General features: G+C 39.3%; 1 protein-coding gene across 1 annotated transcript in view; it reads right to left on the bottom strand.

Annotated features, from left to right (window-relative positions):
* SCG3 (secretogranin III) overlaps nucleotides 1–12,248 on the bottom strand; it is a 35,440-nt gene that overhangs the window by 9,068 nt on the left and 14,124 nt on the right. The window contains exons 9-10 of the mRNA XM_069459816.1: nucleotides 7,708–7,791; nucleotides 5,652–5,789 (exon numbers count right to left, since the gene is read on the bottom strand). Of these exons, the coding sequence (XP_069315917.1) occupies nucleotides 5,652–5,789; nucleotides 7,708–7,791 (222 nt within the window). The remainder of the gene's footprint in view (nucleotides 1–5,651; nucleotides 5,790–7,707; nucleotides 7,792–12,248) is intronic.

A 12,248-nucleotide genomic window follows, 5' to 3' on the forward strand; every position in this document is an offset into this window, starting at 1 on the left:
TCTAGCCACAAACTTGACAAATGAGTCAATTTTCTGGCATTGGAATAAGTTTATGGGTGTTATAATGTTTATTTCATCCCTTGGACAATTTTAAAAAAAGACTTTCAGTGACTCACAGAACAGACGTGAATGAGTAAACATCCAACTGGCAAAAAGAGCCACACTTAGATAATGGAATAGTTTTTCAGCAGGGATAGGATGATTAAAAAGAAAAACAATAAAAAAAAATAATGGAATAGTTTTAGTTTTATTGGGTCTCTAGAGAGCAATTTACTTGAAAAATTAAACAAACTTATAGATTTGGTTGGAATTAGAACAAATTGTATTTTATTGGCATGTCTCTAAATTTAGGAATAATTATGGAATCATTCAAATAAATGCACCAATTAGAAATCAACATTTTAAAATATTATTCTTAATGTGAATCCCTATAGAAAGCAATAATTTAAATAGTCTAAACTATATTCAAAGGTGAATTCAAAAGTGTCATTTTACATCACTGGTAATGAAATTGTTTTTTTTATGTTAAGCCTGAAATGAGATGCATGTAGACATACTTTGTAAATTGAACATAGGGTAATGTTATTATTATTGTTTTTACTATTGTTCCTATTTACATTCCTTACAGGACCCAGCACATGCTAGGCATGTTTAATAAATATTTGCTGTAATTAGATGAGGCCATCATCTCCCACTGCAAGATCAAAATGAACTATCAACAGATATGTCTGCCAATGGGTCCTGCTTATAATTATTTCCTTAAATGGTTTTAGCTGGGCCATTTCCTCATCCCTTGTTCTACTCTGTAATGTCCTCCAACTTTCTCTCCTGGAGGGATCACATTCTACACACGCCTGGCTCATCAGTAAGTGGGATGTGCCTGCACATATGTGACCTGTGTTGTCCTTGGCTACACGGGAGTTAAGAACTACTCTCAGTCATTTCAAAGCTTGCTCAAGTCCTCAAAGGCAGGCATGGGTTCTTCTATTCCGTCTGCTGCTGCTTCCTGAGCACGGTGCCAGACATGCCATTGAAATAAATGTTTATCACTGAATAATGTCCCAGGAAACCCAGTCAACCCTGTCTTGGCCAGGTGCGGTGGCTCATGCCTATAATCCTAGCACTTTGGGAGGCTGAGGTGGGAGGATCATTTGAGGCCAGGAGTTTGAGACCAGCCTGGGCAACAGAGTAAGACCCCATCTCTACAAAAATCAGCTGGGCATGGTGGCATGCACCTGTAGTCCCAGCTACTTGGGAGGCTGAGGTGGGAGGATCCCTTGAGCCCAGGAGTTCCAGGTTGCAGTGGGCTAAGATCCATGCCACTGCTCTCCAGCCTGGGTGACAAAGTGAGATCCTGTCTCAAAAACGAAACAAAACAAAACAAACAACCCCACAACCCTGCCTTCACCCACATGGATGCTTTAATTTTTCTACCTAGAGAAAATAGGTGTTTCCTCACTGAGTTTTATAATAACAGTGTCCTTGAAAAAAGTGCAATAAAGCAACTGTGAATACAAAGATCTATGTCTTAGTATGCCCTTTTGGGGATTAATTTATTTTTTTCCAGAAATGTCAGTCCTTGGCTTAAGCTCAGTTTGTTTTTTTCCTAAACTGTATTAGAATCAGTTGTCCTTATCCCAGAGTAATGGAGTCAGGGGTAATATGAATAAATTACATCTCTAAATACCTGGCGGGGGGCAGGGGATTAGTTTTAACCCCAAATTCCTACCCTCTTCCGTATGTTTCAGGAGATCCATCACAAAGAATAACACTAACTGGATAGAGTTTTACTATTCTCTCTCCCCATTACTATCTGACGGAAATCCTAACGAAAAGAGAAATCCACCCTTAGTCTCCAAACACTCACATCCTAAACAGGCAATAGAGGGGTTACCGAGAATTACCTCCTTCATATTCCATTTTTTACATAATGTTTTTTAAAAGAAACAAAGAGACCTGTTAGCACCCATTCCTAGAGATCTTTGCACAGCTATGCAACAATATAACGTGTTGTTTTAAGCACTGAGTATGCTGCCCCAGCAAGTCAAAGGACCTGGCGCATGGCTTGCTGCGTTCTGGGGAAACACCATCCTTACATGTGGGCTGCTCCCAGAGGGGATGCTTGAGGCATGCTGGGTTTCTGTTGCAGTGAGCTGTTGTGTTCTGTGCTGCCAGTTCCTGGTTCTCTGTCTCAGGCCACAGGCCACTCTTTGCCTGGTTAACTATTTTTAAAAAGCTTATCACTCATCCTACACTTCACATTCATTAGGATAAAACAAAACAAAAAAAATTCCACAAATAAGAAGTGTTGGCAAGAACATGGAGAAACTGGAACATTTGTGCACCACTGGTAGAAATTTAAAATCGTGTAGCTGCTATAGAAAACAGCATGGTGGTTCCTCAAAAAATTAAAAATAGAATTACCAAATGCTCCAGTAATTCTACTTCTGGATCTATACACAAAAGAATTGAAAGCAGGATATCAGAGAGATTTATATACCCATATTCATAGCAGCATTATCTACAATCACCAAAATGTGGAAACAACCCAAGTGTCCATAGACAAATGAATGGATAAACAAAATATGGTATATACATACAATGGAGTATTATTCAGCCTTAGAAAGGAAGGAAATTCTGACACTTGCTACAACATGGATGAACATTAAGGACATTATGCTAAGTGAAATAAGCCAGTCACAAAGGACAAATATGATACTATACAATTCCACTTATGTGAGGTCCCTAGGGTAGTCAAATCCATAGAGACAGAAAGTAGAATGGTGACTGCCAAGAACTGGGGGGAAGAGGAATAGAAAATGATAATGGGTAAAGAGTTTCAGTTTTTTTATTTTTGTGGGGGTGGGGAGACAGGGTCTTGCTTTGTCACCCAGGCTGGAGTACAGTGACATGATCATAGCTCACTGCAGCCTCCAACTTCTAGGCTCAAGGGATCCTCTTCCCGCAGCCTCCAGAGTAGCTGGGACTACAGGTACACGGTACCACACCCAGCTAATTTTTCTATTTTTTATAAGAGACAAGGTCTCACTGTTGCCCAAGCTGGTCTCAAACTTCTGGGCTCAAGCGATCCTCCCGCTTCAGCCTCTCAGAGTGCTAGGATTACAGGCATGAACGATGGTGCCCAGCCCAGAGTTTCAGTTTTTCAAGATGAAAAGAGTTCTAGAGTTGGATGGTGGTGATGGTAACACAACAATGTGAAGGTACTTAGTGCACCTAAACAGTACATTTAAAAATAGTTAAGACGGCAAATCTTATGTTATGTGTATTTTACCACAACTTCAAAAAGAAGACATTAAAAAAACAGTTCACCATCCATTCAGGGTAAACCTACGGTTGGGTGGAACTATCAAAACAGCATGATGGGTCTACAGGGTCCCCAAACATGGTACATATGTCACCAGTTCTACCTTCCCTTGCTCATGACAAGCATTATTAATTGATCATTCCAATACTCTTTCCTCCTGAGTCCAGATACAACATCATAACCTTTCTCAACATAGGCTACTGCCAAACAATTGGAGTTGATACATCAGCTATGCCAATGTAGGAGAAAATTGTGATGGTCTATGAAATCCATGCTAGAGAAAAATCCAAACAATAAAAACTTCACAGAATAGGCAAAATCAACATGGACTTGATATATTAAGGAAAAAATTCTTTTTTAGCCCTATCTCAAAAAAGTTCCAATAGCTAACATTGAAGCAGTGTCTGTCACCGCTATCGCACTCACTTGAACCCAGGTTCCGACCTAATTATATAAGTATTTTCTAAGAAAAAGAACCAGAACTTCTTGAGGGGGAATTGATTTCAAGTCTTGGGGAAAGGAAAATTCAGAGTGGGTCTAGAATATCCTGTTTTTGCCAGAAAGGAAAGATTATGTGTTAAAAGGACAAAAGGGAAACTTAGGGAGCTCCTACTGCCCAAGCTATGCCAATTTAAACATAAAATCATCATCCTCATCAACTGCAACAACTTAAACAAATGGAAAAAGTTAATGTAAAGTATTAACAAAGGTAGTAGCAATATAAAAGGGAAGTATTTTATAATTTTTTTTGTTACTATTGAGTTTCAAGATATTAAATGCACAGCTAGTTTGTTCCTTTTCTACTTCATATACAGACATTGTAAAGCATGGGTCTATTATCAAGTATGAATATGAACCTGTTTCTATTTGTGTAAGCAGGAGAGACTGGGTGGGGAAACTTCAAGTGCACCAGGAAGTGCCTTCGAAATTAAGAGCTATACCATGAACAAGATCAGCCCTTATGGTCTCTTAACAAGGAATAAGCAAAGTTCATCCACTCATTGCCACCGATGGTTATACATGATAACCAATGAAAAGCACCCCTTCTCCCCCACGAGAGCACTGACCCACTCCCTCAGCTCCCAGGGAGTAATCCCTGTGGATGAACTTACCAATGAGACACTGATAAGACATAAGTGAGGTTCCGATTATTAATACATCAAAGAGGTCAATATATCATAATGACAGAAAAACAAGGTACGTTCAAGCCATCTATTCACAAATTCTGGTAAAGACACTGAGTTTCAGTAAAAGAATACCTATTTGAGACATAGGGATGTAAAATTTCCACACGTAACTAGCACAACTTTGTAATAAAAGGTGCTTGAACTATGGAACCATATAACCAGATCCCACATTCTGACCTGAAATCAAAGGGTTAACAATTTAGAACTTACAGACTCATTGATATTGAGTCCCTTTTTCTTTGGGGGTCTGGTAAAGTTTCTAAAATCCTAGGAAGATGTAAATCTTATATTATGTAGATGTATATACGCTATTTAAGGAAGTTTGAGATATATAGTTGCAATCACTGGTTAAATAATTCAGGAAATTTGCTTTGTTAAATTCATAAATTTTGATGACCTTGCTGAATAAGTAATATGTGACTATTCAGAGTGTTAAATAAGTTTAAAGAAATATTGCACAATAAATTCTTAAGATTACAAATTATTCATTAAACAACATACAAATTGTCATACACATTCCTCCCCAAGCACAAAAGTCCATTGGACACTAAACCCTCAAAAGATGAAATCAGTTTGCCATCCCAGGAGACTCAAGACCATTAAAAAAGATTACTCTTCAAATAAAGGTACTACATGCCAAATCTTTTCTATACAGATCATGCTAATTTCTCAGATTTGGGGGGGGCTTGCTCTTTGTTTTTTGTTTTGTTTTTTTTTTTTTTTGAGACAGAGTCTCACTCTGTTGCCCAGGCTAGAGTGAGTGCCGTGGCGTCAGCCTAGCTCACAGCAACCTCAAACTCCTGAGCTCAAGCGATCCTCCTGCCTCAGCCTCCCGAGTAGCTGGGACTACAGGCATGCGCCACCATGCCCGGCTAATTTTTTTTCTATATATATTTTTAGCTGTCCATATAATTTCTTTCTATTTTTTTAGTAGAGATGGGGTCTCGCTCTTGCTCAGGCTGGTCTCGAACTCCTGAGCTCAAACAATCCGCCCACCTCGGCCTCCCAGAGTGCTAGGATTACAGGCGTGAGCCACCACGCCCGGCCGGGGGGCTTGCTCTTTGGATCACCCTACCATGACTAGTGAAAGCTTTTGCTTCACCAATTGCATTGCTAACCTAGAGCTGCCAAATTTGTACCTTTTGGTTCATCTGTCTTTCCTCCTGGGTTGGAGTTACCATCTTTTGTAGAATCCTTCAGGGTTCCATATTCTTTTTCCATCTTAGCAGCTTCCTCCTTGGTACTGTCTGTTTCTTCATGACTCTTTTCTGATGGTGCTGTAATCAGATTACAATGTTGTTATAACCCTATTTCCTATCTATTAATTAATTCCTGATGTAGAAATAAACTTTATTGAAAAGGTACAGTTAGAGGTCAGATCATTTTTTTGAACTGAAAGGATTCTTCGTGATTATTTCTAATCCAACCCTCTACCCCCACTACACAGAAGAGGAAACTGAGACCCAGAGAGGGGAACTATGTGTATAAAGTCACCCACTGAGTTAAAAGAAAAGCTGGCCAACCCTCAGCTTTCTGGATTCTGACTTGGCGTTCTTTCCCTTCTGCCACACTGTGCCCTTAGAGAGTGGCAGTCTATTACCCAGTAACAGTCTATTAGCACCTAAGGTTTGGGGCTAGGGCAAGATTTCTTTCCTTCTGCCCCTTTCTTCACACTCTCTTAACCCTGGTAACTCTAAATGCAAAGAAGAGGCTTGGACACTTGCTGTCTGAAAGGGATAATGCTTGCTTACTTCCCACTTAAAAATAACGACATTTCCTTCCAGCAATCATGTGTTGAATTAAAAACCATAAACCTTGAAGTAGGTAACCACTTAAAAACAATTGTAATGCATCCCTGCAGCCAATAAAATATTTGGAATCTCAAGCAGTCAAACCGTTTTAATGAATTTTTAATTTTTGAGACCAGGTCTCACTGTCACCCAGGCTGGAGTACAGTGGTATGATCATAGCTCACTGTAGCCTCAAATTCCTGGGCTCAAGTGATCCTCCCACCTCAGCCTCCTGAATAGCTGGGGCTACAGGTGTGCACCACCACGCCCGGCTAATTTTTAAAATTTTTTCTAGAGATGGGGTCTTGCTATGTTGCCGAGGTTGGTCTTGAACTCCTGGCCTCAAATGATCCTTCTGCCTCAGCCTCCTGGGCCTCAGCCTCCCTGCTGGGATTACAGGAGTGAGCCACTGTGCCCAGCCTGTGTTTTTTTTTTTTTTTTTAATATAGAAAAAGCAGGAAAGAGGAAAGACAGAAATCAGTTATTGTTTCATGTAAAACATCTACTAGTGTGCTGTGGTATGTGTAGAGATGTATAATTTTTTTTCATAGTTGTGGTATGAAATTTTGAAGAAGGAAGAAATTTTGTTCTTTGCTTTTGTCATTAATATCATTATGGAAGGATGTTTCCAGGTTATTAGAAACTACATGAAAACATATTTTAAAGGGCCATATATTATATCCCCAAGAATATGTGCATAATTTCTGTGACAGGGACAAATAATTAAAGTACAAGAATTTGCAACTTGCAATCTTTTCTCTTTTTGCTCCACCCTCCTCCTTGAAAGGAGGCTCCTTCGCACAGCTCAGTTCTGTGGTGTTTGCTGTGCTGGGCAGGGTGATGGGTGGAGATGCCAAGAGAAGGAGGGTGGAGTAAATCACACTACACAGGGGCACAGAGCATCCAGAGGAGACAGAAGACCTGGGAGGGGAGAGCAGAAAGCAGAGGAAATGGGGTAGACAGATGACCAGGGACAATAGTCTGGACAAGGGGTGACCTGGGGAGAGAAGATATCTAAAGGAGAATTTTAGGAAAGATTGCTCAGTTCGTGATGTAGCCCTTTCCTTTGGACCTAAAATTCTTAACTACTTCCTAAGGCTCTTCCATAAAGACCTATATTACCTTTTAATGTTTTTTTGGGGGTCAGATTTCTGTATTATGACTGTCCACAAAATAGCCAATGTTATATCTATTTAATCTTATGTTGGATTTCAGATTTTAAAACTTTTTGAAATCTGTAACTCTTTATTAATGTTTATTGAAGTTCATTATTTATCACTCAAAAGGGTTATTCTTCTAAAAGCTAAACAAAAATTAGTTAAATAATCAAGTTGACTGATGAGGAGCTAAAAATAAATAAATAAATAAATAAATACATTTTTAAAATTAGTTAAATAAATCATACCTGGGAAAAGCTTACTTTTGTTGTCAGTAGCATTTTTTTCTAGTTTGTTTTTGGTCTGAAGGGCAATCATTTCATCCAAGTTTTCTGAAGGAAGGAGGGAAAGAAGTATAATTTTATTCCCTGAGAGATAATATCAAACTTTCACTAAAAACATTTAAATCTCACCAGAAACATCACAATAGCAATTCCAAAATATTAACACTGCTGGTAAGATGCTCTGACCTGGATTTTATCTCTCAGAATCATAGATTCTCAGGATAGAAAGGTATGTAATTTGAGATCCTCGAGTTCAGACTCCTATTCAGCTAATTGCAGAAGTCCCTTTATCATCTCTGTGGTCACTGCTGGAACACTTTCAGGGTTGGGTCTTAGCATGCACACCTGTGGTTTTGGCCTACTCAACACAGTGTAGAAACTGCACCTCGATTTTCCTTTGGGAAACCCGGCCCTCTCTCACTCTCAGAACACATGACTTCAGTGGTGGCCGAGTAACGCAAGCCTGACCAAGCAGGGTCTTCCATGAACCTGGGCTCTAGTGATTGGCTCAAAGAGGAGCACATGGCTCAATCTAGGTCAATGAGACTCAATGCTAGGACTACTGGTAGAAAGAAGCTCTCTTTCCGCTGGGAGTGGAGGATGCACTGGCAGGATGCGAGATTGGGACTGACCCACTATCTTGTTCCCACAAGGAGCAGCCTGTCTGGAATGAATCAACGTGCAGAAGGTTAGAGCTGGGAGATAGGAAGAGATCAACTCCTTACACTGGTGGAATTCACAAAGCCCCTGCAGACGTTTTAGTTACATGAGGCAATAAATTCCCTTTTTGCTTAAGCCAAACAGTTGTAATTCCATCATTCAGGGCACTCATGAATTCAGGAGGGAGCCAGTTCTACTGTTAGGTAGTCTGAGGGGTGAGAATTTCCCTACTCATATTAAGCTGCAATCTGTATCCTTGTCTTTGTTCTAATTCTGCTCTTTGGAGTAACATCAGATAAGTGTAACTAGACAGGAGTCTAGGCTGTGACTTCCTCAAGGTAGACAATAGATTAGAATCTAGACTGTTTGTACTCGGTTATTCAACCAGCCACATATCTTCTCTGAAATAATGATTATAGCTGGCAACCTTTGTAATCACCACGCTCCGTGGAGACCAGAACAGAAAGGCAGGTCCCTGCTCGCCACGGGCTCAGATGGGAGGAGGGGAGGCCAGTCAAGCCTCCTCGCTCGTGCTGTCCTGAGCCTTCGGGGGTCTGAGGGTGGATCTTCATGGCAGCAGCAGTCAAAGCCAATGTGCTTATACAGAAAAATTCTTAAAAATATAACTCATATTCTGATTGAAAAAGTGATACATTTTGGAGAAAATTAAGAAAACAGAAAATTATTTTTAAAAAAACACACTTATTATGCCCAGAGATATTTTGGTATATTTCCTTCCAACTTTATTTCTATATATGTGTGTGTATATATATATATATATATATATATAAAATCTCCATTTTTTTAGCGCCAAAATTGATGTTATATTCTAAATGGCTTTAAGCATTCAACATTTTATCATAAACATTTCTCCCTGTCACTAAATAATCTATATAAACAATATTTATATTATATATGTAACAAACATATATAATTATTTTAATAACAAACATTTAAAATAAAATTTAAATAGTCCATCATAAGAAAAAATAATTTATTTTAGATAATCTTCTCTTCTGGAATATCTAGCCTATTTTCACAATTTTACTCATATACACCAATGTTGTCCAATAGAACTTTCTGCAATGATGGGCATATTGAATTCTGTGCTGTTAAGTATGGTAGCTACTAGCTACGTACAGCAAGCGAGCACTTTAAATGTGCCCAGTGCAACTGAGAAACTAGATATTAAATTTTATTTAATTTAAATCACTTTTAATTTCAATAACAATTTGTATTTAGTGGCTACCACGTTGGACAGCAGAGCTATAAATGGTAGTGGGAGTATCTGCCTTGCACATAAGCCTTTGTGGCATCTCTCACTCATTTCCATGGGATAAATGACTAAATGTAGAATTTCTGAGTCACAGGGTATACGAAACAGTTATTTATCTGAAACATCTTTGATGTACTGTTAAAGGAATAATGTAAGCCACATTTTTATTATGAAGCACTGTGTGTAATATAAGCCCATATTTTATTAAATAAGATAAATGAAAGAAATGACATCATAGGTATGCACACACGCACATACTTACACACATGTAGAGGAAAACATCTGGAAGGTGTCAATATTGTGAATGATTTTCACTTCCTTTTAAACATCTTTTTGCATTGAATGACTTTTTAAAATAAATATGCTCTTTTATAATCATAAAAAGCAGTAAAACTATTTTCATGTAGAAAAAAATGGGGCTCATACAGAGCAGTCCTGGATTACCCTACCTTATGAGATTTCCTCTTCTATTTAATTCTCCCTCCCCTGTCAGAGCAAGGGGCTGTGAGGGCATCTTGCCCAAAATATATTAAGGATGAATGGCATTTGTTGATTCACTAAACCAAGCAGGAATCAAGAGGCTTTTTTTTTTTCTTTTAACTTTTTTTTTTTGAGACAGAGTCTCGCTCTGTTGCCTGGGCTAGAGTGCTGTGGCGTCAAGCTCACAGCAACCTCACACTCCTGGGCTTAAGCAATCCTTCTGCCTCAGCCTCCCGAGTAGCTGGGACTACAGGCATGCGCCATCATGCCCGGCTAATTTTTTTTTTTCTATATATATTTTTAGTTGGCCAGATCATTTCTTTCTATTTTAAGTAGAGACAGGGTCTCACTCTTGCTCAGGCTGGTCTCGAACTCCTGACCTCAAGCGATCCACCCGCCTCGGCCTCCCAGAGTGCTAGGATTACAGGTGTGAGCCACCGCGCCCGGCCAAGAGGCTTTTTTTTTTTAAAAAAAATAAAAACAAAAATTGAGCACTTGCAATGTGTCTAGTACAACCTGAGAAACTAGATTTTGTTTTATTTAATTTTAATTAATTTAAAAAATAACCTACATGCAAAATCAAAGAATGTCCAAGTTTATCTATAAAGTTCAAGGAATAGGGGTTTGCAATCTTTTTCTGTAAAGAGCTAGGATAGTGAATATTTTTGGTTTCTTGTAGGCCATATATAGTCTCCATTGCAACTACTCAACTCTGCTGTTGTAGAATGAAAGCAGCTACAGACAGCACTAAAACAAATGAGCATGACTGTGTTCCAATAAAACTTCATTTGTAAATATTGGAATTTGAATTTTATATAATTTTCATGTGTCATTAAATGCTATTCTTCTTTTGATTTTTTACCCCAACCATTTAAAATCTAAAAGACATTCTTAGCTTACATGCTCCACAAAACTAGGTGATGGACCAGATATGGTCTATGGCCAGTAGTTTACCAGCCCTTTTATTGATAACAAAGTCCTTAATTTAATTTAATTTTGTTTTATTTTACTTTATTTATTTTTGAGACAGAGTCTAGCTCTGTTGCCTAGGCTAGAGTGCAGTAGAATCATCACAGCTCACTGCAACCTCCAATGCCTGGGCTCATCCTCCTGCCTCAGCCTCCCGAGTACCCAGGACTACAGGTGCGCCACTACACCACTATGCTAATTTTAGAGACAGGGTCTTGCTATGTTTCTCAGGCTGGTCTCGAACTCCTGGCCTCAAGTGATTCTCCCACCTTGGCCTCCCAAAGTGTTAGAATTATAGGAGTGAGCCACAGTGCCCAGCCCCAAAGTCCTTCATTTTATAGATGCAGAAACTGAGGCCCGGCGAGGAACAGTGCCTTCCCCAACGTGACACAGTTGGCCCATGGCAAAACTGAGACCAGGAGTCAGGACATCTGATGCCTAGGCTAGTGCTCTTTCCTCCTCGCCACCCACAGACCTCCAAGAGAAAATCAAGATTCTTAGTCCCAACCTTCCAAACACAACACAATAGAAAAAACAGTAGTGAGTCAAATTTTAATAAAATTGTCTCCATGGAGATTATAAGAGAATGCTAATAAGACAAAATGTAAGCGTGAAATGTTTGTACTCAAGCCAGATCTATAACAATACAAAGTTGAAAATCTCTGGTTTATTTTTTTTGTATGTTTATTTGTATTTTTTTTTTTTTTTTTTTTTTTTTTTTTGAGACAGAGTCTCACTCTGTTGCCCAGGCTAGAGTGAGTGCCGTGGCGTCAGCCTAGCTCACAGCAACCTCAAGCTCCTGAGCTCAAGCGATCCTCCTGTCTCAGCCTCCCGAGTAGCTGGGACTACAGGCATGCGCCACCATGCCCGGCTAATTTTTTCTATATATATTTTTAGCTGTCCATATAATTTCTTTCTATTTTTAGTAGAGGTGGGGTCTCGCTCTTGCTCAGGCTGGTCTCGAACTCCTGAGCTCAAACGATCCGCCCACCTCGGCCTCCCAGAGTGCTAGGATTACAGGCGTGAGCCACCGCGCCCAGCCTATTTGTATTTTTATTTATCAAACAGGGAAATACTGGTTACCCAGATGATTTGGACAGATTGGGGATAAATTATCAAA

Source organism: Eulemur rufifrons, chromosome 2 (genome assembly GCF_041146395.1).
Source record: "Eulemur rufifrons isolate Redbay chromosome 2, OSU_ERuf_1, whole genome shotgun sequence".
NCBI lineage: Eukaryota > Metazoa > Chordata > Mammalia > Primates > Lemuridae > Eulemur > Eulemur rufifrons.